The sequence below is a fragment of the Mustela lutreola genome, chromosome 9 (assembly GCF_030435805.1).
Source record: "Mustela lutreola isolate mMusLut2 chromosome 9, mMusLut2.pri, whole genome shotgun sequence".
NCBI classification, from domain to species: domain Eukaryota; kingdom Metazoa; phylum Chordata; class Mammalia; order Carnivora; family Mustelidae; genus Mustela; species Mustela lutreola.
The window spans coordinates 27,070,824-27,098,653 of NC_081298.1; the positions used below are offsets into that span (position 1 = coordinate 27,070,824).

Below are 27,830 nucleotides of genomic sequence, written 5' to 3' on the forward strand. Positions count from 1 at the left end.
TGACCAGCAACATCCACGCCCCGACCCTTGACCCTTCCTCCTAAGTTGAGAGCAAGCTGAGGAGGGGGGCAGCCTGCCAGGGTTCAAGTCACTCTGCGAGCCAAGGCGGTCCCTAACTCTTCCGAGTCTCAGTTTCTTTCCCTCTAAAACAGGCACACCAGAATGGCTGTCTCTTGAGGTAGTTTGAAGACCTATGAGCTGGACAGTGCTTGGCACATCGTAGTGCCTGATAAGTTCTAGCTGTCGTGACCCCAGAGGCGGAGTCTGAAGTTCAGATGAGCAGGGTATTTATGAGCTCTATTACCTCTGCAACTCTTCTGCAAACGCACAGGTTATAACTGTGGATGACTCAGACGCGGTCCTGCCGTCCGTCACAGTCTGGTGGAAAGGCGGGCCCTGCAGATGGACCATCGGACGATGGCAGCATATCGTAGTCAGGGCTGCGGCTGGATCGCCAGGTAATATCACAGCTGAGAGGACAGATGCACAGACACTCAGAACAGAAACACAGACAGCGCTTGTCTGTCCCATGCTCTGTACTCAGTACCTCACAGAAGAGAGAGAACTCTTTGTCCTCCGACCTCCGTAGCGTGGTGACCATCCTCTTCACCTCACAGGAAAGGAACCTGAGCACAGTAGGTGAGCCTCTTGCCCAAGGCTTCTCAGGTGACATCTGAGCCCAGACAGTCCAGGTCCAGAGTGCCCCATACCTCTGGCATCTACGGATGCAGAAACACACTCATCCCCCGGATTCTGCCAACGGATCAGCCTTCAACCTGAGAAGCGATGAGGTCATACCCACAAGCCCTCACGCAGGTCCACACAGACACAGGCAGGAATACGGGTGTTGGGTAAATACCCAGGCATCCCATTTACCCAGATAAACACACTGCTTTATCCTGCCTATGACAAGTGCTTGGAAAATCCTCTGGAAAACCACCCTGAGAATGGTGTATGTTGTTGGGAAAAAGTAATCAGTGAAAATGAGCTCACAGACACACGCGTCCATATGTGAATCAGCGGACCCCTATACAAGCCTTTGGATACACACATAACATGTGTGGGTGTGTCCCAGTATCCATGTGTGTGCACACAACAGGTGTGTAAATTATTATAATGGTATGTGTGTAGACATGCTGATACACCCAGTGTGTGTTTGCACTTACACTGTTGCTGATTTTTTTCCCCACTGCTACATTTATTGAGCATCTACTATGTGTAAGTGAAGATAAGTCTCAGAGACATGAAGTAGTTTGCTCAAGGTCACAAAGCTAGTGAATGGCTAGGATTCAGACTCTGGTCCTGTAGTCCTGTCTCCACTATGGAGCAGATGTGTTCAAAAGTGAATAGTGCCACGGTGGGATTTTCACATGGACACTCCCTATGACCTTGGGCACATCACATCCTCTTACAGGCCATATCCCCACATGTCTGTTCACAAGTGTGTTCCCTTGGCCTGAGTGGTGGTGGGACCCGTGACTCCGGCCCCACTCCAAGTCTCAGCCCGGGCTGGCATCACTAAGGGCTGTGAACTTCCTGTCCTGGCCTTGCCAAGTCCCAAAGTGCATGACTCAAAGCCAAGTCCTGGGCACCGGGCCACCAGGAGCCTGGTGATGGAAGAACCCATGGGATTTCATAAGCATCTGGCCCCGGACGTGCGGTCAAGGCAGGGAGAGGGAGGGAAACAGGATGTCCGCCGGGTGTGTGCCCAGCTTGGCTCCCTGGCCGGGGTTGGCATGGGGAGAGCTGTCACGCTGTGGTATTTGATGCACATTCAGCAGATGCTTGCTGTGTGAGGGAGGGGGAGTCCAGAGGGAGGGGTCAGGGCCTCACCATTGCCTGATCCTCGTGGCCCTGAGCAGGGGGGACCACAGAGATCAGGAGGGGTTAATAAATACAAGATGGAAAGAGAAAGGGAAGGGATTTATCTTCTCCCCAGATTTTTTTTTTAATTTTTAAATTTTATTTATTTATTTGACAGACAGAGAGGGAGAGAGCACAAGCAGGAGGAGCAGCAGCGGGAGGGAGAGGGAGAAGCGGTCCCCACCAAGCAAGGAGCCCAATGTGGGGCTTGATCCCAGGATCCCGGGATCATGACTAGAGCCAAAGACAGATGCCCATCCGACTGAGCCACCCAGGTGCCACGCTTTTCCATGGATCTTGAGTGCCTGCCCTGGGCTGGGCACTGTGGGTGCTGGGTGGGTGGGACAGACTGAGCCTGCTGTTGCCAAGCCCAGAGAACTCAAATGGCTCCAGTCAGACGGAGGAACTGGGAGCGCCCTGCCAGTGCGAGCAGTCATCTGTGTGTCTGTGGGGAGAAGAGTGTGCAAGAGGTGTGGTGTGTATGCAGGTGTCCACAAGTGCCTGTGTAGCTTGGTGTGTATGTGTGTCCCATAAGCACAAGCCTCGTTCCTCCCCTCCCAGGCCTCCACCTGACCCCATCTTTTCCCTTCCAACCACAGGACCAAGGCCCCCCCCTCAGCGCAGACCCTGGAGCTCAGGGGTATAGGCCTCCTAGCAGACAGACCCCTCCGGCCCTTGACACAGACCTCTCCACCAGGAGCCCTGAATTGTGAGGAACACGAGCAGCCCTGGGCCTCTACCTGGGTGCCCAGTCATGGGGGGTGGTGTGTGCCCAGGCTTGTGTCCTACCTTGCGAGCACCAGAAGAACCTCTGGGAAGTCCAACAGGTGCATGAGGCCCTTGGCCACTGAGTCCCCACTGTGGGCATAGGCACTTTCTTAAACCTCATGCTTCAGACCAGGTGGGTGACCTTAGGCATATCAGCCTCTCTGAGCCCTGGCTTCTCATGGACAAAAATGGAGTGGTGATAGCCACTTCCGGTCTTGTTAGAATAATGCAATGCGTTGTGATCTCAATAGTCTTATTATTTTCCCAAAGTCTTAGTCTTCCCAGCAATCCCGTCTCTTCCTCAACAGCAGGTCCTGGGTCTCCTATTTCTGTTTTTCTCGTAACTCTTCATCACACAGGATCAAATAAATACTTGCTGTAAGAATTTTTGAGCAAAGCTGTGCATTCCCCATAAATAATGACAGCCATTCGCACTTACATAATAAACACACCCGGCAATTCTGAGCTTTTATTATATGTCAGGCATTGTGCTGAGCACTTTACGTTCATTCTTTTGACAATTCATTGAACACCCAGTAGGGGCCCGGCTCTGTGCTCGACAGAAGGAGGAGGCTTCACTGCCCTCCAGGTTTGTCATTTCTGGTGGGGTTAGGAATGCAGATGATAAATAATTCAATACATAAGTGAGATCATTTCAAACCTTGGCGGGTGCTGTGGATACATTAAGACAGGGCTCTGGAGTAGAGACAGACCACCGGGACCGGGGTGGGCATGACGCTTCATGAGAGCCTCTCCGAGGAGGTGACATTTGACCTGAGACCTGAAGGAGGAGGAGGAGGAGGAGGAGGAAACTGGGCAGATGGAATAGCAAGGACAAAGGCCCCGAGGCAGGATGAATTTGGTTTGTACAAGGACTAGAAAAGGAAAGGAGCATGGTTGGAGCAGACTGAACGGGGGAGGGGGAGAGGGAGGGTTGGAAGGAGGCAGGCAAGGCTGGCAGGAGCCAGCTCCTTGGTTGTCATTCTAGATTTTCAGACCCGGAGCTGATGCTTCTAGAGGGCAAGTAACTGGCCCAAGGTCACACTGCTAGCTAGCGCCTAAATAAGGATTCAAACCTAGGTCTGGTCTGGCTCTAGACCCAGGCCTTTTCTCCTTCATTGCAGGGGGCCAGAGAGACACACACATCTGTGCAATACCCAGCAATGTCCACACATAGGCACACCCGGACACATGACCCACACTCTGTCTGCTGGCCCACGATAAGGGGGTGTGGTCTTGACCGTCACCAAGTGTCAGTAGCAGAGAGCCTAAGATTCTGATATTCTTCCCTGTCTTGTGGGGCCCAGTAGGAGGGCTGTTTGTCACCTGAGCCCAGCATTCCAGAAACTCTGGGCCAAGGAAAGGTCAAACAACAGGAAGAGGAAAAGGGGTTCCCAAGGGAGGGGCCAGAACTCTGGAGTGGCCTGTGGGGGTGCAGACATGGAAGGAGATGAGAGAGAACTGACAGCCCAGCCCATGTGCACGCCTGGGAGGGGGAGGGGAGGTGAGAATGGAGGAAGCAGAGGGAGCTGAAACCTATTTCAGAAGCATAGTCCCTGCCAGGCCAGCACCTGGCCTCCTCTTACCTCTGCTGGGTCACCTCCCCAGATGGGACGCTCATCACTCACCAAGGCAGCTGGGAGGTGATGACCTTGATTAGTTCCTCTTCCCCATCTGGCTTTGTGACTGTAAAATGTGAAAAGATTCATTTGCCAGAACTAGAGAAACATAGGGAAGCTTCATGAAAACACTTCACGTTGGTACAAATCAAAAACTTTGATAAGGGAGGGTGCATGCGTGGCTCAGTGGGTTAAGCCTCTGCCTTCAGCTCAGGTCATGATCTCAGGGTCCTGGGATCGAATCCCACATCGGGCTCTCTGCTCAGCAGGGAGCCTGCTTCCTCCTCTCTCTCTCTTTGCTTGCCTCTCTGCCCACTTGCGATCTCTCTCTGTCAAATAAATAAAATCTTAAACAAACAAAAAAAAGACTTTGAGAAGGCACTGTGCTGTTGAAGTTGTGGGGAAGCAAGCAGTCATACCCTCTGCTAGCCGGAGGTAGATTGACACAATCTCCATGGATGATCATCCAGAAATTTCCATAAAAAGTGCAAGCAACCAGAGGCACCTGGGTGGCTCAGTCAGTTAAACATCCGACTCTTGATCTCAGCTCAGGTCTTGATTTCAGCATTGTGAGTTCAAGCCCGTTGTTGGGCTCCATGTTGAGCGTGGAAACTGCTTTAAAAAAAAAAAAAAATGCTCAAATTTTTGACTTAGTTATTCTGTTTCTAGGAAATTAGCTCAGAGTTGCCCATGTATAAAAACTAGTATATGCTCCCATCTGTGTATAAAAGAGACGATAGTCATCACTATGTCTTTAAGGAGATACAAGAACATTGGTTGACCCCAGAAAGAGGAATTAGGGGGCTGGAAACAGGAATGGGAGGGAGACTTCAAGTATTACCCACTGTGCCTTTTGAATTTTGAGCCAAAAATATGAATAAATACAAATATTTAAAAATCTAGCCTCTCAAAAGTGCCACATTCCTGCATGCTCCTTGCCCCCAGCTGACTTCTGTCACTTTGGACAAAACATCTTGGAAGGAAAAAAAAAAAAAAAACAAGAGGCCAGGGTGTGAATCCTGGTTCTGTCACTGGCCCACAGTGTGACCTCAGGCAAAATGCTTTCCCTCTCTGATTTGCATCATATGACACCCAGATAATGGCCCCCAGCTCTGGCATTCCGTGTCCACCTACTAGACCAAGCATCCGGAGGGTAGGCACCACTGCTCCTTGCTTCTTCTTCTTTTTTTTTTTTTTTTAATTTATTTATTTATTTGAGAAAGAGAGTGAGAGAGAGAGAGGATGAGAGGGGAGAAGGTCAGAGGGAGAAGCAGACTCCCCATGGAGCTGGGAGCCCGATGTGGGACTCGATCCCGGGACTCGATCCCGAGACTCTGGGATCATGACCTAAGCCGAAGGCAGTTGCTTAACCAACTGAGCCACCCAGGCGCCCCCTGCTCCTTGCTTCTTAATTCATCCGATCCACCTAAATTAAGTGCCTCCCATGTGCCAGATTCTGGGTTCTCCATTTCTTGCCCAGCAAGCCCCCACTCCCAGTGCCGGTATGGCAGTTGATACATCGTAGGAATTCAGGACATTCTTAACTTACAAACAAGAAATGGGTATTTGGGTAGATGCATGGGGAATGGTGGATGGACGGGTAGATAGATGGCAGAGGGCAGCTGAATCGAGTCATGGTTGGGTGGTAGGTTGATGGATTCTTAAAAGACAACAGCTTTCACTTGACCTTGCAGCTCTCCCCACAGTTACCACCTGTGGTTTTGGTTTTTGCTCCCTTTTTGCAGTAAAAGACTTTGAAAAAGTGCCTATACTCATTGTAATTCCTCTTCTCTCTTAAAACTAGTCCAGTCCCGGGGCACCTGGGTGGCTCAGTGGGTTAAGCCTCTGCCTTGGGCTCAGGTCATGATCTCAGGGTCCTGGGATCAAGCCCTACATCAGGCTCTCTGCTCAGTGGGGAGCCTACTTCCCCCTTTCTCTCTGCCTGCCTCTCTGCCTTCTTTCTCTGTCAAATTAACAAAATCTTTAAAACAAACAAACAAAGAGTCTAGTCCTATGTCTACCAGTTCACCCCATCCCACACCCACTGAAACTGTAATTGTCAAGGGCATCGTGTCTCAAAATTCAACACTCAATTCTCGGTCTTCATCTATCAACTGATCAGCAGCTTTTGACACAGTTTAACCTCTGCTCTGAGCCTCCGGAGCTTCCTAACAGAATTCTGGCAAGAGCTGCTCCTTTCTCCCCGGAGTCTTTTCAAAGGTCTTCGAAGCTCCAGATGCTCTGAGTCCCTAAGAACTCTCAGACCTCATCCACCACCACCTCCCCTCACCTGTTCCTCTCCAGCCACACCGACCCCCTTTGCCCCAGCACACCAGCCAAGCTTCCCCTTGGAGCTTTTGCATAAGCCATTCCCTGGCCTGAGTAACTTGCCTCCAGGCATTCTCATGGCGTCCACTGGACCACCTTACTCACTAAGGGCCCTGTCTGCCTCTACCCTACCCCCTGGATCTTCTTTGCCAACTCTCCTGTAACTTTTTTTTTCAAAGATTTTATTTATTTATTTAACACAGAGAGAGATCACAGGTAGGCAGAGAGGCAGGCAGAGAGAGAGTGGGGGAAGCAGGCTCCCTGCTGAGCAGAGAGCCTCATGCAGGGCTTGATCCCAGGACCCTGAGATCATGACCTGAGCCGGAAGGCAGAGGCTTAACCCACTGAGCCACCCAGGCGCCCCTCCTGGCACTTTTTAACATGCCCTACTATTTAGGTATTTTTATGTTAATTATTTATTGCCTGTTTTCTTCCTACTGGGATAGAAGCACCATTTTTGTCTATTATCTTCACTTCAATATCCCCACGCTTTAGAACAGTGCCTAACATAGAGGTGGGTATGCATCACATATTTTTTTGAATGAATGAATATATGAATTATTTCATTGACGCTAGAAAGATATATAGGTGATGGATAGATGGATGATGGACGATGATTGGAGGGTAGATGGGAAAATAGAGAGATAGTAGGAGAAATTTGAAGGCGGGGAATGAGTTATGAGTGAACAGTAGATGGATGGGAACGGAGGAACACACCAGTGGTGAGATTTAATCCATTCAGCTGCTACTCACTGAGCACTTACCATACACCGGTGAGCCAAACCAACCATGTCTGCCCTAAAGGAGCAAAAATTTTCATGGGAGAGACAGACATAGATATGTACTATATATAATTAATATACTTATTAATTATATTAATTTGTTGTTTTATTAATTTATTAATATTTGATTACATATAATTATTTTTTTAAGATTTTATTTATTTATTTGACAGAGAGAAATCACAAGTAGATGGAGAGGCAGGCAGAGAGAGAGAGAGAGGGAAGCAGGCTCCCTGCCCAGCAGAGAGCCCGATGCGGGACTCGATCCCAGGACCCTGAGATCATGACCTGAGCCGAAGGCAGCGGCTTAACCCACTGAGCCACCCAGGCGCCCCTGATTACATATAATTAAATGGATATGTAATTCCAAATTATAGCTCCAAATTATAATGTCTGCTATGAAAGGAAAAAGGATGCTCTGAGAGAATGATATGGATGAGGGACAGAAAAGTGGGCAACAAATGGGTAGATGGTGGTGGCTAGGACTCGGGCTGGGCTGCTTTGCTTCAGTGGTCCTGGCCGGCCACATGCACCATCCATTTCCAGACCCAGGGTCTCCCCACACCCCACTTATACGTCTAACCTCAGAGAAACCATCCTCTCCCTCTCTCCAGTGACACAGCCCCTGCTCTAGGCCATCCCCAGTGGCCCTGCCTGACTCTGTGTCCTGCCCCCACCCTGCTGAGTCACGCAGTCTTGGGCTACTCAGAGGACTGCTCCATGGGGTTTCTGGTTCAATCCAGCCCTTCGGCCATCTTCTGCCTGGAAGGGGTAAGACTGCCAGAAGGAAGGCCAGCAAGTGCCAAGCTCTTGATGTCTGTTCTTGAGCACAGCTCTCTGTTCTTGATGAACCAGACCTAGGGTTCCAGCTGGAGTTTATTGGGGGGCTGGAGTCAGGAGTAAAAGAGTAGAGCTAGGTCTGCCTGCAGGACTATACCTTAATCACGAGCTGGAATTGGAATTTAGGTCAAGGGCCAGTGCTATAGAAAAGACATTAGGGTTCGAAGCCAACAGCCAAGAAAGAATTCTTGAGACGTCTTTGGTGCAAAAGGTGATTTTGTTAAAGCAGAAAGAGCTGCACTGGGTCATGTTTTCAAGTTGGGAGGGGGTTAGGGATAGCCTAAGTCTCTAAGGAATTTTGGAAGCAAGGTTTCCAGGACCTGGAGGAAGCTAGTTATTGTTGGCAAAAGGTCATTTATTACCCTCTAATAAAACTTCAGTCATGAGACCCTTCAGATGTTTATCAGTGGGCCATATGCTTGGGGGATGATTACTAACATGTATCTTGCAGGGGTGGTTAGAGATAAAGGAAGTTTCCAAAGGAATTTTTATATGTTAAAGTAGACTTTAAAAAAAAAAAAAAGTAGACTTACAGGATCCTTGGGGCTGGGGTGGGGGAGGGGTGATGCGGTATCCGAGGTAAGATTGCCTTTGCCCTCAGCAAAGTATTAATTAACATCAAGGCAGTTGAGTCCCTAGAGGAATGTCACTCTGCCTGTTTCGAACTTGTCAATGGGCTGTAGGTAGTAGGGAAATTTAATAATTTTTCTTCTGCCTTTTTTTCCCACATCAGTCAGGACAGGAAAAGGTGGGTATCTAGATGGTGACCAAGTCAGTGCTTGGTTTGGGCCAGGGTCAGGATTTAGCTGTGGCTGTGAGCAGCGATGGGGGCTCAGGCTCTGTCCAAGTTTTCCTCAGGGTTCGGTAAGAGTCCAAAGTCTCGAATAGGGCTTAGTTTATGCCCAGAGTCAAGGATCAGGGCTCAGTCAGTGTCCAGGGCACCTGCCTAGTCTTGTCTTTCTCCAGGGATGGACAGAGTGGGCAGATTAGCTCTGGACTCCTTTCTGCCTAGAGTTCCATCGTCCACATGGATGAGCGGCACCTGCCGCAACCCTTTCCTCCTTTCCACCGCCCTTCCTGGGTCATTCCCTGAGGCCCGGGCCTGGCTTAGTGTCCTCCATGAGGCCTAGCAGTCCTCATTCTGGTGCCCAGGGGACCAGAGTGGGGGTAGGGGCTATGGCCCAGGGCTCTGTGCCTGACCCAGGAGGGCACCTTGCGTAAGTTTTTCTGATGCAACTGGCTGCTGGCTGGACACTTCAGTACTCACTCCTACTCCTCAAGCTTTTCCCAGAAACAGGAGGGCTGGGTAGTGGCCAGAATCAAATACACGTAATCCTTTTCCTTCCCTTTTTTTCCTGGGCCCCCAATGGCTTCAGGACCAGCAAGAGGCGGGCAGGCAGGGATCCGATGACTCAGCAACATCTCCAGTGTTGGGAGCAGGAGGATCTAGGGTTTCCCCCTCCTCCCAGCAGGAAGGCAAGAGAGAGAATCAGGATCCCTGGAAGTTGGCAGAGCCCCACCTCCAACACACAAAGCTGTAATTATGTGGCTGAGCCCAGAGGACTGGTGGCTGCCCAAGGTCACCCAACTGTCAGCGGCAACTTCAGAACTGGAACCAGCTTTCCTCCTGCTGTCTCTGGCTCCTCCCGCTACAGGTCAGGGAGAGGATCCCTCGCCCTTGAGGAGGGCATGGGACTTCCCCAGGAACTTCCTATCAGTCTAGTGGAGGATTCTGGAACAGCCAATGACATGGGCTTTGGAACTACACATGCCTGGGTGCAAACCCCTTGGGCTTGCTGTGTGATCCTGGGCAGGTTTCTCCTCCTCTCTGACACCTGATTTTCTGATGGGTGAAAAGAGCATGAAATTCACCCTTAGCTCACAGGGTTGCGGACAGGGTTGCATGAGGAAGCAGCTGAAAGAAACAGCCCAGACCTGCCATATGGGGGATGCTCAGGAAATGTCCTCTTACCTTTCCAGCCTCAGCTCTCAAAGCATCTGTGTTGCAGGGGAGGGGGTGGGGGTGGGGTTGGGAGCGGGGGAAGGGTTGAGAGGATCCCTTGATCCTGTCTGGAGGCTCTACTAGGTCAATTCCAATTTATAGATGAAGATTCTGGGTCTCAGAACAGCTAAATGACTCACCCAGTGTCCCACAGCCAGTATAGGCCGAGGAGGTGGCACAAAGCTATAGACAAAGACCATCCAGATTTTGAGCTAGACTGGCGGCTTCCTAATCTCACTGTCCCTACTTACTCCCTAGGCCAGTGATGTCACTCTCTGAACTCTGGTTCCCTCATCTGTCTCCAGGTGTGAAAACAGGACCCTGGTGGGGACGTCTGGGGGTGCAGTAACATGATATAAGGGAAGCACCCACATGGGGCCATGCTCCATCCAGGGGCAAAGAGACACATTCCCACACTCGGTGGACGGAGCTGGATCACCCAGCAGGTCTGCCACTACCACTGGGCCACTACTGGGCTGATGTGCCCAGCATTGGTCTCCCTGCCTTTCCCCAAGAGGAGCCCAAGCTGAGGGCTGCAACTCTCGAATCACCCACTGTCATTCCCAGATCCACTGGCCCAAATCTGTTTACCCATTTGTACTAGGAGTTCTGTAGTTTTTCTTTCAATCAGCTCATTTTTAAAAACATAAGGAAATTTAGTTAAAATGGAAAAAAAATCACTGGCTTAAAATAGAAAGCCATCGTTTTCCATAAAGAGGAAGTGACCCTAAAATTGAATGCAAGGAGGCGCCTGGGTGGCTCAGTCGGTTGATTGACTCTTGATTTTGGCTCGGATCATGATCTCGGGGTCCTGAGATCGAGCCTCATATTGGGCTGTACATGGAGCATGGAGCCTACTGGAAATGCTCTTCCTCCCTGTCTGTCCCTCCCCCTGCTCGCTCGCTCTCTCTAAAATAAATAAATAAATAAATAGACAAAAATAATCGAATGCAAGAACAGCAAAACAAGATTCTTTTCTTTTCTTTTAAGATTTTATTTATTTATTTGACAAAGATCACAAGTAGTCAGGGAGGCAGGCAGGGAGAGAGAGGAGGAAGCAGGCTCTCTGCGGAGTAGAGAGCCCAACATGGGACTTGATCCCAGGACCCTGGGATCATGACCGGAGCCAAAGGCAGAGGCTTTAACCCACTGAGCCACCCAGGCACCCCCAAAACAAGATTCTTAGATTCTAGTTAAATCCTGTCACTTGCTGAAGGCTCTGACCCTGCTCTCTCTCCCTTAACAAGCGAGGTGTTAAAGACATAGAAGCTGGGGCACTTAGGTGGAGAGCTCAGGGTCCTGATCTCGGGGTTGTGAGATTCAGCCCTGCATTGGGCTCCTGGCTCACCACGGAGTCTGCTTGGGACTCTCTCTCCCTTTCTCTCTGCCCCTACTCCCACCCTCAAATAAATAAATACATCTTAAAAAAAAAAAAAAAAGACATAGGAGCTGTTAAATGAGACTTTCTCCTCAGTAACTGGAGGAACAGGAAGAAAATCAGAAGGAAATACCTGTATCACAATCTGATGCAATGTTATTTAACAGTCTTGAGACCCTAATAATACCTGGCGTCCTACCATTAGTGTACATTGTATATTTTGGAAAACACTGACTTAATCCGGGACGCCTGGGTGGCTCAGTTGGTTAAGCAGCTGCCTTTGGCTCAGGTCATGATCCCAGCGTCCTGGGATCAAGTCCCATATCAGGCTCCTTGCTCCGCAGGGAGCCTGCTTCTCCGTCTGACTCTGCCTGCCTCTCTGTCTGCCTGTGCTTGCTCTCGCTCGCTCTCTCTGACAAATAAATAAAATCTTTAAAAAAAAAAAAAAAAACACTGACTTAATCCAACTCTTTTTGTTCCTATTTTACAGGGGAGAACAGTAGGGCTCCCAAAGGGGAGATAACCTGCCCACCATCTCACAGGGCCCATGGCTTTAGCCAGACCCGGAATCCAACCACAGTTCCTTCCAAGGCATTGTTTAACTTCTGTTGGAGAAGGGGATCCCTTGCCCTTGGCCGGTGGGGGTGGGGGGTGGTAGAGAACTTATACAGATGAAGGACATGAGTGGTGGAATCTCAGGCGTGTGGCAGGTACCAGCCAGGCCAGGTGCAAAGGAAGGAGGCGAGCAGCTGCTTCCAACCCCCATGCTTCTCCTCCCTTGGAGCACAGCCCGAGTCTCTTCCTGCGGGGCTGAGAGCCGGCAGAACTCCAGCCAATAAAAATGCAGCCTGTGGGGCTCAGAAACCAGGGTAGTGCCATGTCTAAGCCTGGAGAGAAGGAAATTCACAAAAGCCAAATTCTCTCTCCAGGAAAGTGCACATTTTTTTATTCAGTTGGGGAGGGGAGTTGGTCACCATTTCTTTTCTTACTTTTTAACAAATATTTATGTAGCATTTATATTCCAGGCACTTCACATATTAAGTCATTGGATCCTCACAACAAACCAATGAACTAGGAACTATTATTATCTCCATTTTACAGAGGAGGAAACTGAGGTGCAGAGAGCTTGAGGAATTTACCGGAAATTTCATCACTTGGAAGTGGTAAGATTTGAACCCAGGAACTGTAATCTAACTCAACGATGCCTTAATGCATTTAATCCTTAGGACTACAATACAAGGAAGGGTATAATTAATCCCATTTTATAATTGCATAAAACTGAAGCTCAAGGCTATTTACCATCTATGCTATAAACCCAACAGGTCCTTCACTTTTTTGCTACCCTCCCTGGATTGTGTGCCAGAAATTCTTGGCCTAGGGCTGTGCTATTCAATTTGGTAGCCATTTACTACATGGAGTTATGGAGCATTTAAAATATGGTAGTGTGGGGGCGCCTGGGTGGCTCAGTGGAATAAGCTGCTGCCTTCGGTGCAGGTCATGATCTCAGGGTCCTGGGATCGAGTCCCGCATCGGGCTCTCTGCTCAGCAGGGAGCCTGCTTCCCTCTCTCTCTCTGCCTGCCTCTCCACCTACTTGTGATTTCTCTCTGTCCAATAAATACATAAAATATTAAAAAAAAAATGGTAGTGTGACTCAGAAACTGAATTTTTTCATGTGATTGAACTTTTAATTTTATTTTATTTTATTTTTTTTTTTTAAAGATTTTATTTATTTATTTGCCATAGAGAGAGAAGCGAGAGCAAGCACAGGCAGACAGAGTGGCAGGCAGAGGCAGAGGGAGAAGGAGAAGCAGGCTCCCTGCCAAGCAAGGAGCCTGATGTGGGACTCGATCCCAGGACGCTGGGATCATGACCTGAGCCGAAGGCAGCCGCTTAACCAACTGAGCCACCCAGGTGTCCCTGAACTTTTAATTTTAAATCAGGTGAAACATTTTTTCCATTAAACACAATTTAATTGTTTTGGTGGAAAAACATTTCACTTTAAGCACAGACAGTTTAGCTCCCATGCTGAATTCTTTCTGAACTAAGTACAAAATACCAGATATTGAAAACATTAGTAAGAAAAAAAATTAGAATTTCTCATTAATAATTTTTTTTATTATTTGTTGAAGTGATAGTATGCTAGATATATTGGATTAAATAGAATACATTATTAAAATTAATTTCACCCAGGGTGCCTGGGTATCTCAGTTGGTTGAGTGTCCCATGATTGATTTCAGATCAGGTAATGGTCTCAGGGTTGTGAGATCGAGCTCCCTGTCAGGTTCCACGCTTAGTGGGGAGTCGGCCCGAGATTCTCTTTCTCCTTCTCCCTCTGCCCCTCCCTGCCTTGTGTGCATGCATGCATGTGTGTCTCTCTCTCAAATAAATAAATACATCTTTTAAAAAAGTAATTTCTTTTTGTGCTTCTTTAATGCATGACTAGAAAATTTGAAACTACATGTGCAGCTTGTATTTTATGTTCTGTTGGTCTAGAGAACTGGGATTTGACACCCTCAACTCTGACAAAGCCCACCCCCAACCCCGGAGGGCTATACCCTAGGTACAGTTCCAGAAGCCTCATCCACCAGTCCAGGTGAAGGCAGCTGGGTTGTAAAAGTTGTAAAATGTCCCTGGACAGTGTGGCCACTGGAGTTAGCTGCCCCAGCAAATCTCAGATCTGCTTCATACTACAAGCTGGGTGCTCTTGGGTAAGCCCCTTACTTTCACTCATCTGTAGAACAGAGGTCATAGTTAGTGCCTATCTCATGGTTCCTTAAGTGCCTCAGGGCCTTTGCACTTACTTTTCCTCTGTCCGTTCAAATCTTTGCTCCTTTCACCTGCCTCTTCCTTAAGATTGTAGTGTAAACATCACCTTCTGGGTAAGCCCTCATGAAAATAGACATATCTGATAGAGGACAAATCTATCCCATTCAAATCAATCCTATCTCTTTATTCAAGAAAATACATGACATTAGCTTTATTTTTTTAAAGATTGTATTTATTTACTTGACAGAGATCACAAGTAGGCAGAGAGACAGACAGAGAGAGGGGGAAGCAGGCTCCCCGCTGAGCAGAGAGCCCAACATGGGGCTGGATCCCAGGACCCTGGGATCATGACCTGAGACAAAGGCAGTGGCTTTAACCCACTGAGTCACCAGGTGCCCCATGACATCAGTTTTAAATGATCTTGATTATTTATTAATTGAATTTTATTATAAAATCAATTATTGATTTTATTTTCGTGATAATGGTCTGTCTTCCCACTGATTTATGAGAGCTGAGAGGGCAGGGATGGGTCAATCTTGTCACTGCCAAGTCCCCAGCATTCAGAACATGGTCTGACACAGCATGAACCAAGTTAGGAATGTCTGAGCAAATCCAGCACAGTGCTGGTTTCATAGAGAAGTTCAGAAAACAACCAACCCCACCTTACTTTGTCCCTTATCGCTGTGGGATTTTCCACTTGAATCTAGATGTCCTGGTGTAGAAAATGAGTTCATTAGTCCCTCCCTGGCAGAGGAGTCTCCAGGGCTAAATGAGATCCCAGAACACCTTGGTGAACCCTGAAGATCCTGAACACAGGTGAGTTGGTCCCTGGGGCTCCAGAACCTGAGAAACAAAGGTAACCACCTATGGCTCATCCAACCTCTGCCTGAAGGAGTTATTTTTGGATCCTGGTGCGTTCAGACAGGAAGACCTAAAAGGGATTTCCCAGGAAGGTGCCGGACCCCTAGGGCTTCATAGGGATGCTTCACCAAATAGCAAGTGGCCCCAGGGCCTCCTAGGCTTGGGGTAAAATCCCTGTTTGGGGTGCCTTCCCCTATCCGAGCCTCCATTCTATTTACTGAGCACTTAGGATGTCCACATAGTTCTTAGCATTTTGTCCCAGCAAACCTCTTACGAAGTGAGACTCCTATAAGCCCATTTTACAGAGCAGGACCCTGAGCTCCAGGAGGCTTTGAAGTAGCTTTCCTGAGGTTGCCCACTGCGTCTGTGCAAAGGTGGGAGGCTGCACTGCCTCTATCCAATGAACGCTTTGAAGTCTGCCCGACCTCAGGCCTCCCCAGGCGACCATGCTAGCTCTTTGGCGCTGGAGTCAGCTCCTAAGTCTGCAGTGTTTGCAGAGCTCCTGGGCTGCTTTCGCAGTGCTGGGCCTCAGGCTACCCCTTAATAGGACTGGTGAGCCGAGCTTCCTGATAGCCCAGGGTCCTCCTAAAGTTCATAAGGCAATGGTTTATAAACAGTAAAGCACTCGGAAACTCACGGTTTGCTCTTTTTCTCCCCTGCATCCTCGGAGGAGGATGTTTATCCCATTTCACATACGGGGAAACTAAGGCTCAGAAAAGTAAACTGCTCTTTCCAAGGTGATCGGGAGAGCCAGTAGAGGGTGTCTGAGCGGGGCTGGTGAGGGAGGAGGTTGAGTCCAGACACCGCTGGAGGACCCGCGAGGGGAGAGGGGCGGGGCGGGGCGCGCTGGGGCGGTGACCCCAGGGGCGGAGCCCGGGGGATGGTGCAATCCCCGGCCGGAGCGCAACAGGCAGCAGCAGATTAGCACAGGTTTGCATCACCCGGGCCGGGACCGGAGCCGGCGCTGGCGCCGGGAGACACTCGCCGCGGAAGCGCCGGGGGCTCCACACGTGCCTGGCTGCTGGGGGCCGGGGTCCCGAGCTCGGTCGCTTCGCAGCGGGGTCCCGGCCACGTGGGAGTGCCCCGGCGACTCTGGACCTTGCCGCACGCCCCGGGCAAGGTATCCAGCGGAGCCCGAGAGGGGCCGGGGCCGGGAGCCGGCGGGTGGGAGGGTGAACCCTGGCGAAGGTGGCGGCGGTATCCGAGGGGTTTAAAGAGGTGGGGACAGAGGTGTGGGAGTGTCGCCCCGAGCAGTGAGTGTGGGGCGGGGGACGCGTGTGTGCGAGGGGCCTGTGGTGTGGTGGGGGGGGGGGGGCTGCTGGGGACTCTGCAGGGTCTGTGTCGCTGTAGGCTGAGCCTGCGGGGCTGGGTGGGGGGGATGTGTGTCGGCAGGCGGTGCGACCTGTGGGGAGCGCTGCGTACTTGGTGGCAGGTGTCGGCCGAGCGGGGGACACGCCTGGGGCCGGGCTGGGGTGCCCGGGGGGGGGGGGGGGTTCGGGGCGAGTGAAAACGAGGATGCCCCGCGCGAGGTGCGGGCCCCGGGAGCGCACGGAGCGCCGGCCGCAGGTGTGCACCTGGCGTTGTGGCTTCGTGCACCTGGCGTTGTGGCTTCGGGTTGCAGATTGTACTGTGCGCGCGTGTGTTTTGTCCCTGCGGACCCTGGGGTGTGCGGGGCGGAGGCCCACACCTTCCCCTTCTCGCAGCCCTGCGACCTAACCTCCTTCCCTTGCTTCTCCCCCTCCCGCCGCTCCGTTTCCGCTGAATCCTCTGCCTCCGGGCACCCGCCGCCCGTTGCTTCCGCTCCCACGAGAAGAACCTGGCTAGGGGAGGCGGGGCGAAGCCGCCGAGGGGCATGGGGCACGTGTCAGACCGTGCCGGTGACCTTACTGTTATCAGTCATGCAGTGGGGTGCTTAATCGTTGAGAGAGCAATGTGTGTGGATGCCTGGTACACTTGCCCACGGAGGATGAGGTGTGTGTCACTTGATGCAGGCTGTGCCCCCTCTTCCCTTGAGGTTGGTGTCTCAGCTAGCTGGCTGGGACAAACTGAGGTTTGGAGGGATGTGTGCGCACCTGTCTGCTCTGGGTTCTGTGAGTGTGTGTTTGGTATGACCTGCCTGTTACCCCAGAGGTGTTGGGAAAGGGCGAGATATGAGGGGCTATCTCCAACCTACAGCCGAGATTTTAGTCCCCGCAGTATGGCCTGTGAAGTCCCTTGCTCAGTTAGTCCACCTGCCGCTGGAGCTTATCCCAGGCCCTACCAGCCTCTGAGACCTGGACACAAAAGTAGCCTGCAGTGCTGCCATGACGGGGGAGAAAGCCACCCCAGGGACAGTCCCCAGAAGAGCACAGCAGCACCTTCGGCTGTGAATAGTGGTAACAATGGACCGACGGTGGTGACCATTTTCGGACCCCCACCCCCCGCAACAGGGTCACTCTGAATTATTTGAGTTTTCGTTTCATCGTTGTAAAAATCCTATGGGCTTGGCATGCTGCTCCCACTTAACGGATGAGGGGCTGAGACTGGGGGAGACTGCAGGACTTGCCCAGAGCTACCCAGCCAGGAAAGGTGTGAGCCAGGACTAGAACCCAGGCATATCTGTCTACAGCCACCTGCTGTTGCATCCTTACCGTACTGGGATTATGGCCTTTCATTCAGTGTGGGGGTCTCCCTCCTGAGGCAGCCCATGTGCTGTAGTCCATGATGTTTAACCAGCCCCCGGCTGCTGGCTATTTGGGGGTGTTTCCTGCCTTTTGCTATTAGATACAAGGCTCTCCTGAACAGCCTTCATGTGTTTAAGATTTTGGCGAGCATTTTAATGGGAGGAGAAATTCCCAGAAGTGGGACACCCAGTTACGGGTACGTACATTTGTCAGTTCAGTGCAGACTGCCAGGTCCCCCTCTGTAACAGCGAGGGAAGGGGGGGGGCCACTGAACAGCCTGCCTTCAGTGCTTTTTCCCTTTCTTTGTAGATGCGAGCCACCCCTCTGGCAGCTCCTGCGGGTGCCCTTTCCAGGAGAAAGCGGTTGGAGTTGGACAATGACCTAGACACAGAGTGTCCCACCCGCAAACAAGCTCGAAGGGGGCCCCAGCCCCAGCTGCCTCCCTGCCTGCTGCCTCTGAGCCCACCCCCTGCTCCAGCCCGAGCTCTTGCTGTGACCACTGCCTCCCGGCTTGGGCCCTATGTCCTCCTGGAGCCCGAGGAAGGCGGCCGGGCCTACCGTGCCCTGCACTGCCCCACTGGCACTGAGTACACCTGCAAGGTAGGTCTTCTGGGGTCACTCCCCGCCCCACCCCCAGCATCACAGGGGCCTAGAAAGGGCCTTTGCTCCAGAGGATTGTCAAGGAGGAGGCGTCCTTTGGGTTACTTTGTTCCAGTGAGCCCCCAGCCCTGTGTTAGGCCTGGCCTGGGCTGAGACCAGAGTGCTAAACCTGACATACCCAGCCCTGGGGAATGCACAGTATAGGCCCATAGTATGATACACGCCAGAGGGGTGAGGTTTAGGGGCTGTGGGAGCACAGAGCGGGAGGCTCCAGTGTGTTCAAGGGGGATGTCAGAAAAGGCTGAGCAGAAGTTAGCCAGGAAGAAGTGAGAGAATGGAGATCTAGGCAGGGGAGGCAGCAGTGCAGGGGCCTAGAGGAGCAGGAGCAAGTGAGCCGTCGGGGAGTTCAAAGGACTTCACCATGGCCAGAGTGGAGAGGCGCAGGAGATGAGCGCTGCCCGCCACCGGTTGTGAAAGCGTAAGAAAGGAGCTCACACTGGGCTGGGGCGGACGTTGGGGGCACTGAAGATATTTGCACGTGGGAAGGATAAGGTCGGGTAGACGTCAGAACTCCTTCCCGGGAGGGAAGGACCTGGAGGTCATTGGGCCTAGCCTGTGACCATTTCACTGATGGGAAGACTGGGGTCAAGAAGGAAGGGCCAAGCACGAAAACTCATTGTATTGGGCCTGGCTCCTAGGATGAAGGCCAGGGTTCTTGGCAGAAATCAGGAAATGGGCAGGGTCAGGACCACGGGACATTGGCAGGTCGTAGCCTAAAAAGACAGAAGTGAAGAGCTACAATAATAGGTATTCACTGTGCACCGGGTACTACGTTGATGGCTTAGTGTGTGTAATCTCTTCCCATCTTCACACAGTCCATGAGGTAGCTACTATTATTGGCCCATTTTGCAGATAGAGGATACTGAGGCTCATAAAACTGTGGTCACAGAGCCAGGGGGTGTCAGAGGTGAGACTGAGCCCAGGGCTGTGGCCCCATGCTAGGACATAGGTTTCAGACACAGCAGGGTGGCTTTGCTCCTGGTGGTCAGGGCAAGGAAGATACAGAAGACCCACCTATACAGGAGACCGGAAGAAGAGGGCCCGAGTCTCTTTAGGAATGCACAGAGAAGCAGGGGGACCGAAGCCTCCTCCCGGGAGCAGTTGCAACTGGCTTCTGCTTGGGAGGGTGGTGCAGTAGGCAGAGGGGTAGAGGCAGACCTATGGTCCAGCCATAGGCTTTACCTGGGCTCTGGGCTGCCCCCTGCAGGTACCCAGTGCTCTGCCCCAGGTGCTCTAAGGAACCCCTGAACTCTGGCTCCTTTTCCTGCAATATTACAGGTTTTCTTCTGTTCCTACTGGGGAGAGGAATCCATGACCAAAGCAGGCTCAAGCCAGAAGCACCATGCTTTCTCATGGCCCCAGTTACTCAGAAACATTTAGGGGGGGGTCTCCTGGCACGTGCTTATCCCCATGCTAGTGGGAGCCTTGGGGCTGCCATTTTCACATCGCCTTCTCTGCTCAGTGCGTAGAATGATCACCGTCCTGTCTGTAGATTATCACCTATTCATTCATTCATTCATTCATTCAACAAACGTTCACTGAGCACCCTATGCGCCGTACACCAGGCTGTGGGTTCCAAGAGTTCTGTTGTCATCAGGCTGATGCTCTAGTGGAGGACATGGGCAGGAAACAAGGGAATAAGTAAAATACAGCACAAGGGAAGGCTGATCCTGGGCCAGGTGATCCTAAAAAAGGGAAAGCCAGGAGCTGGGAGAGAGGGGGACAGGGACCATGGGGGAGCAGGTGATTTCAGCCCAGGACTCACTCTCCAAAGAGGTGACATGTGAGCAGTGACTTGTGTGAGCTGGGGGAGACGGCCCTGTGGGTATCTAGGCAAGAGCATCCAGGAAGCAGGACAGGCAAGTGCAGATGTACAGAGGCAAGAACGTGCTTGACCTGACTTAAAAAAAAGTAGTCTTTGTTTTTTGGATTCTTTCTTCCATGCCACCTAACTGTGTGTTGTTTTAAGACGCGCTTACATGTTTTTCCATGAATTAAACATGTATGTGCTTTATTGGTTTATTTTCTGTTGGCAGAGCCAACATAACAGGGGAAGGGTTAAAGGCAGACAGACTGAGTAAGTCTTCCAGCTCTGCCTCTCTTCGGCTGTATTGGCTCCAAGTGTCCTTGCTTCTCTGAACAGCAGTCTGAACCAGCAGGAAAACAGAACATAGCTTTCAGGGCTGCCGCGAGGCTCCTGTCTGATTTCCATACAGCCCCTAGCACATTTTCCGACAACCTCGTGCGCCACTGGCACCACTGCCCCTCTTCCCTCCCTGATCCAGCTGAACTGATCTGGGGCGGGTTTTTTCTCCAGGAATTCAAGCTCTTTCTTGCCTCAGGGCCTTTGCACTGTCCCTGTCCCCCACCTGGAAAGCTTACCCCATGGGCATCTCTGAATCATTCAGGTCACTTTCCCAGTATGGAGTTTAGACCTTTTTCAACTAGGTGGCCCCTTCCTTTTTTTTTTTTTTTTTTTAAGATTTTATTTATTTATTTGACAGAGAGAGAGAGAGGGAGAGAGGGAACACAAGCAGGGGGAGTGGGAGAGGGAGAAGCAGGCTTCCTGCTGAACAGGGAACCCTACATGCGGCTCCAAACCAGGACACTGGGATTGTGACCTGGGCCAAAGGCAGACGACCAAGGACTGATCCATGGTGGGGGTGGGAGGGTGGCGGTGACAGGACGGCTGCTTGCTGCCAGAACACCCAGCCCAGCGCCTAGTACACAGTACTGCCTAAACCCTTGGCTCTGACCGTTTCCCAGGCCGGCCAGCACCCCCCACCCCCGTTGGCACCTGTGTTCATGCCAAGCCGCCCTCCCCCACCCAGGTGTACCCGGTCCGCGAGGCCACCGCGGTGCTGGAGCCCTACTGGCGGCTGCCTCCGCGAGGACACGTGGCCCGGCCCACCGACGTCCTGGCAGGCCCCCGCCACTTGTACACCTTCTTCCGGCGGTCCCACGGGGACATGCACAGCCTGGTGCGCCACCGCCACCGTCTCCCAGAGCCCGAAGCCGCCGCGCTCTTCCGCCAGATGGCCGCCGCCCTGGCTCACTGTCACCAGCACGGGCTGGTCCTGCGCGATCTCAAGCTGCGGCGCTTTGTCTTCACCGACCACGAGAGGTGAGTGTGGTCCCGCAGAACCTCCTCACGGCCATACCTAAGAGATGGGCCATGATGGGGAAAGTGAGGCCCACGAAGTCAAAGGAATTTACACAAAGAAATGGAGAATCCCCGACTGGCTCCTCGGCCTGGTTCCCGGGAAAAGCTTGGCTCAGGGCGAGTGAAAGCCCCCTGGGCTGCGGCACTGAGTCTGTGACAGTCATAATAGACAACAGTGATGAAGAGCTTGGCTGTGCTGTGTGACTCCGTGGGGGGCTTACAAAGATGAGGTGGGCACTGTGCTTGTTCCCATAGGCAGGGGGGAGGAAACAGGCCAAGAGAAGTCAAGTTACCCCCAAGATTCCACAGTGAAATTGATAGTACAGCTGAGACTCGAATCCAGATGTGACCCTGAGCTTGAGAGGCAGGAGGCCTGGCTGCCCAGAGCTGCTGACTCTGGGTGACTCAGGGTCTTTGGACCTTAGTTTTCCCACTGGTGGGGGAAAGGCCTGCACTGTGATGATGTTTCCAGGAAACCAGGGCCACAGACAACAAACCACAAGGGGCCCTGAGGTTCCTCACATGGGAACTTGCCTGTGAAATGGAATCCATGATCTTGGAGGGAGGGAACAGAGGGGGACCTGGCATGCTTTCCCCTCCTCCAGACTCCTGGGGGGTGAGCAGAGTGTGTCAGGAAGCACGGCAAGCCAGTCAGGTCCACATGAACAGCCATCGAAGCGTGGATTACGTGGCATGATGTGTGTGTGTGTGTGTGTGTGTGTGTGTGTGTGTGTTGGGGGAAGGAGGCCGACCTCATTGCACATATTGTTTTATTTTTTTTTTTTTTTCAATAATCTCTACACCCAACATGGGGAATCAAACTCACGACCTCAAGATCAAGAGTCACATGCTTTTCCAACTGAGCCAGCCAGGTGCCCACCTCCCACTGCGCATCTTAAACTTTTTGAAATACTTTTAGATTTTCAGAAAAGTTCCAAAAATTGGTGCCTGGATGGCTCGGTGGGTTAAGCCTCTGCCTTCAGCTCAGGTCACGATCTCAGGGTCCTGGGATCAAGCCCCACATCGGGCTCTCTGCTCAGCAGGGAGCCTGCTTCCCCCTTTTTCTCTGCCTGCCTCTCTGCCTACTTGTGATCTCTCTCTCTCTCTCTCTCTGTCAAATAAATAAATAAATAATCCTTAAAAAAAAAAAAAGAACTTCCAAGAATAGGGCAGGTTACTGTATCTCTTTCATCTACTTCCCTTAATGTTAACTTCTCACATAGGCACAGAACAAGTATCAAAACTAAAAAACCAGGGCTCCTAGGTAGCTCAGTCGGTTAAGCGTCCGACTCTTGGTTTCTCAGGTCATGATCTCAGGGTCGTGAGATGGAGCCCAGCGTGGGGCAGGGTGTGAAGCCTGCTTAAGATTTTTTCTCCTTCCTGGGGATAAAAATATATGTTTATAAAAAATAAAAAATTTAAAAAAAATAAAGACCTAGGAAATGGAAAAAAAAAAAGATTTTTCTCCTTCCCTCGCTTTCTCTCTCTCTCTTTCTCTCCCACCCTCCCTTCCTCTTTTTTTTCCTCTCAAAAAGCAAAACAAAACACCAAAAAAACTAAGAAATTAATCTTGGTCCAGTACTATTCACTAAATCATGGATTGATTCCGATTTCAATAGCTTCCCACTAATACCAGTTTTCTCGCCAGGATCCAATCTAGGACCCCGGCCCATGTTCAGTTGTCCTGTCTCCTTAGTCTCCTCCAGTCTGAAACCTTCCCTTAGTCGTTCCTTGTCCTCCTTGACTTGGACACTTTGGAAGAGCACCAGTCAGTTATTTTAGACATTGCCCCTCAACTTGGATGTGATGGATGTTTTTCTCATGGTGAGATTGATGTTGTGCATTTTGGGCAACAGTATCATCAGGAAGGCTGTCTGGGTGACTCAGTCAGTTGGGTGTCCAACTCTTGGTTTTTGGCTCAGGTCCTGATCTTGGGGTCTTGAGATGGAGCCGTGCGTGGAGCCCCATGTAGGGCTCTGCATGCAGTGCTGAGTACCTTGAGATTCTCTCTCCCTCTCTCCCAACTCACACATGCATGTGCACCCTTTGTCTCTCAAATAAATAAATAAAATATTAAAAAAAAAAAAGAGTACCACAAGAATGATAGGCTCTTCTCAGCACACCGTGTCAGGAGACATGTGATGTTAACCCCAGTTATTTGGTTAAGATGGTGTCTGCCAAGTTTCTCCACTGTACGGTTCCCAATTTACTGTTTCTAGTTAGTAAATACCTTGTGTGTGTTGGTGGGGGGGCAGCACCTGGGTGGCTCAGTTTTGGTTTAAGCCTCCAACTCTTGATTTCTGCTCAGGTCATGATCTCAGGGTGATGAGATTGAACCCCATGTCAGGCTCCGCATTCAGCAGGTGTCTGCTTCTCTCCCCCTCCTGTGCCCCTCTCCCTGCTAGAGCTCCTTCTAAAATAAAAATAAAATAAAGTCTTTAAACACACATACATATATATGTACTTCGAGGCTATGTGTGAAAATACAGTTTCTCCTCAAACTTGCCGGAGCATTTTCGTTGGGCCTTTGCCTTGCCCCTAGCAGTTACTATTGTGATGCTGACCTCAGAGTGATTTTTCTAGTTCCTTCTGTCCTTCTACATTTTATATGAAAATGAACATGCCTTTAGTAAGAAGTAGAATATAAATTTTATAATGATGTTTAAGCTAATACACAGCTTCAAATACTTTTTTAAAGATTTTATTTATTTATTCGACAGACAGAGATTACAAGTAGACAGAGAGGCAAGCAGAGAGAGAGGAAGGGAAGCAGGCTCCCCGCTGAGCAGAGAGCCCGATGCAGGGCTTGATCCCAGGACCCTGGGATAACGACTCGAGCCGAAGGCAGAGGCACCCACTGAGCCACCCAGGTGCCCCTTCAAATAATTTTTTACCTAGGCTGAGTAGCATCACCCGCAGACCTCCCAAGGTGAGAAAGTGCTTCCTTGTCTTTTTAAAGCAGTTTGAGAAGCACTCAATGTGTGTAGAATGTTTGTAGAAGAGGGCTAGTGGAGACAGACCTGGCTTCGAATCTTGGTTCTTCTTACTACCTGCTCTTTGGCCTTGAGCAATGGCTTTACCTGCCTGAACTTTGATTTTTTTCAAATGCCAGCAGGCACCCAGGAAGTGGTGTCATAGGATAATCTTAATAGCGATGGTAATAAAAAAAAAAAATGGCATTGGTAGCAGAATGGTTATACTTAAGTAACGTAGAATGTTCTGTGGGAATTGTTTAAGGCGGAAGTTGCAAATGGCTGGCTACACACACTTTTTTTTTCTTTGCACCACATACATATTCATTTGTTTTTAATTGAGATTGGCTGCCGACATTTCAAAAATTGGGATTTTTCATTTGCATGATTTCTGGCTTTTCTTGGGGGAAAAACGGGAATACAGGACCCCCTTGGGAATGGTGAGTGGTTCATAGCAGTGGCTCTGGGTGGGTGAGAGCTGGGGTTCACATTTCCAGCCCTGTGCCCCATGGCTCTAAATGGTGTCTTCCTCACAGGTTGTGTGAGGATGAAATGAGATGGACCAGGTAATGAGCTTAGCTCTGGGTCAGGTTCCCCATGAACACTCCAGAACATTGACGGTAATGTTGTTAGTGGTGCCCTTTTTAGACGGGGTTTGTGCCGAGGTGTTTGGCGTGGTCCCCACTTCTGATTTCTCTCACTTTATTACCTGCCTGGACCCTAATTTGCCTGGTTTAAGAGAGGCTCAGTGGCCTCGGCCCCCTCAGTCCCCTCCCCGAGGGGTTGTTGGGAAATGCGCTCTTCTCAGAATCCTAGTTCACACTCAATTGCTCTGCGTCCTTGAGAAATGACTCAACATCTCTGAACCTGTGCCGCCTCGTGTGTAAAATGCCATCAACCGACCCGTCTCACAGGACAGGCTCAAGTCTGCCAAATGCGTCAGGCTTTCAGGAAGTGGGTCCCATTAAGGGTGAGAGTGTGCAGGGGTGGCATGGGGTTCCCCACGGGAGCTGACCCCTCTGTCTCTCTCCCCCTGCCACAGGACAAAGCTGGTGCTGGAGAACCTGGAGGACGCCTGTGTGCTGACCGGACCCGACGACTCCCTATGGGACAAGCATGCATGTCCAGCCTATGTGGGACCGGAGATCCTCAGCTCCAGGGCCTGCTACTCGGGCAAGGCCGCCGACGTGTGGAGCCTGGGCGTGGCGCTCTTCACCATGCTGGCTGGCCACTACCCCTTCCAGGACTCAGAGCCTGTCCTGCTCTTTGGCAAGATCCGCCGCGGTGCCTTTGCCCTGCCACAGGGCCTCTCGGCCGCTGCCCGCTGCCTGGTCCGCTGCCTCCTTCGACGGGAGCCGGCGGAGCGGCTCACAGCCACGGGCATCCTGCTGCACCCCTGGCTGCGAGAGAACCCAATCCCCTCAGCTCCATCCCAATCCCGCCTCTGGGAGGCTGACCAGGTGGTCCCCGAAGGGCCGGGGTTGGAGGAGGCTGAGGAAGCGGAGGGAGGAGGAGCAGTGGGTCTGTATGGCTAGGTCGCCTTAGACTCTCAGCCGCAAACAGTGGACCGAGTTTGGAGTGTCTCCAAGCTCTCTCCTGCCTTTTTTGCACTGAGCCAAACCTTAGTGCCTTCTACAAGAGAGAAGGGAAGAGGCGTGTTGTGGACTGTGCTGTCTGCACACCTGTGTGGTTCCTCATACCTGCGCACACAGGCCCGTGCATTTAACACATCCTTCTTGGGGGTTCACTGTGTACCAAACCCTGTTCTGGGTGATGGGAACACAGCAGTGAAGGAAAGGCAACTCTTGCTCCCAGAGCTCCCCACACTTCTCCACGCCCACAGGTCAGTGTCCACACAGGGCCCTCTCCAAACAGGTGTCAGCACCCACTTGAGCTGGTGCCTAGGCCCTTCTTACCTGGGACAGTCCCTCTCACAAATTGCTGTGCCAAAGGCTCCAGGCTTCTCCCTCACAACTCAGGACTCCAGACCCCTAGCCGTGGTGGGATCTGTGCTCCCAGCAGCTCTGCCTTCTCCATCCAGGCCTGAGCCCAGGATTCGGGCTGGAGGCTCACTAGTTCAAACTGTGAGGCTGGTCCTCATCTAACTCAAGGAGTGCTTTGGAATGAGGGTCCGTGTCTGTCCACCTCTGGCCGAGCACCAGAGTTTGGGGTCAGAGGAGGCAGGGTCTTCCTCCTGGCAAGTCTCAAGCCCTATTCTGGGTTTTGGATCAACACTATGGGTTTTGGATGCCATAAGAATATATTTTTACCTTTTGCCTAATAAAGGAGTTATGAGATATGTTAATGTCTGCTGGACATTTGTTTGAGCCTCTCCTCCCCATCTCTGACCAGTTTTCCTTGTGGTGTGTGAGCTCAGATTTCCTGCAGCCCAGCGGGATTTGTGCACGCGCTCTGTTCCTTCTGGAGGCACTGGTGTCTCTGTTAGGGTACTTTTTGGCTGCAAGTAACTGAAACTCAGGGCCAGAGTAGAAAGAAGGAAATTTCACACAAAGCAAGAAATCAAGAGGGGCTGGCTGATTCAGCTCTCAGAGCTTTCAGCAAGGACTGGCTCCCCGGGCTCATTCTCTCTCTGCTGTTGTCCCTGGTGACTACGGACACAGTAGCCACAGCTGTCCCATGACCAGAGAAAGCCGGGGGGGGTGAATTTGTAGCCCCCAGAGGACTCAGTCCTCTGGAGTCAGACTGCCACTCACTGGCTGACCCTCAAGTGTCTTAACTGCTCTGCTCAGCTTACCCTCTATACAATGAGGGCAACAGTGCCCACCAACTCACAAGAATTGAATGAGTTATTTCCTGGAAAGCACTTAAACCCTCAATAAAGGTTAACTGTTACTATCACCCATAGAACTCTTTCTTGGGATGGGGAAAACTCCCAGAAGCCCTCTTAGCGGACATTTGCACAGATTTCCTTGGCCAGGGCTGAGTCACATGTCCTTTCTTGACCAATCACCAGCAGGGAAATGAGGGTACCCGAATTAATCATGAGTGGGTACAGCCTCCCTGAGGCTCCTGCTTCATGTGAGAGGGGGAGCATCACTTCAGCAAAGTCAAATTCTGGGAGGAGGTAATGGGAGAAAGCACGAGAACAGAGGTGTGCCAGTTAAGGTTATGGCTGGCTGCAGACAGGTGAGGGAGGCTGTCCA

The 27,830-nt window shown here is 51.2% G+C and overlaps 1 protein-coding gene across 1 annotated transcript; it reads left to right on the forward strand.

Moving 5' to 3' along the window:
- Window positions 1–16,106: 16,106 nt before the first annotated feature.
- Window positions 16,107–26,965, forward strand: TRIB3 (tribbles pseudokinase 3). The gene is made up of 4 exons (XM_059133653.1): window positions 16,107–16,328; window positions 18,181–18,471; window positions 21,363–21,655; window positions 25,709–26,965. The coding sequence occupies exons 2-4, from the start codon at window positions 18,181–18,183 to the stop codon at window positions 26,199–26,201; spliced, it is 1,077 nt and encodes a 358-aa protein (XP_058989636.1). The 5' UTR covers window positions 16,107–16,328; the 3' UTR covers window positions 26,202–26,965.
- Window positions 26,966–27,830: the final 865 nt, after the last annotated feature.

Excerpts from the sequence above, each read along its gene's own strand:
- TRIB3 (XM_059133653.1), top strand. The coding sequence starts at position 18,181 with ATGCGAGCCACCCCTCTGGCAGCTCCTGCGGGTGCCCTTTCCAGGAGA. Across the intron at positions 18,472-21,362 it reads GCACTGAGTACACCTGCAAG|GTGTACCCGGTCCGCGAGGC; the intron begins GTAGGTCTTCTG and ends TCCCCCACCCAG. Across the intron at positions 21,656-25,708 it reads GTCTTCACCGACCACGAGAG|GACAAAGCTGGTGCTGGAGA; the intron begins GTGAGTGTGGTC and ends CCCCTGCCACAG.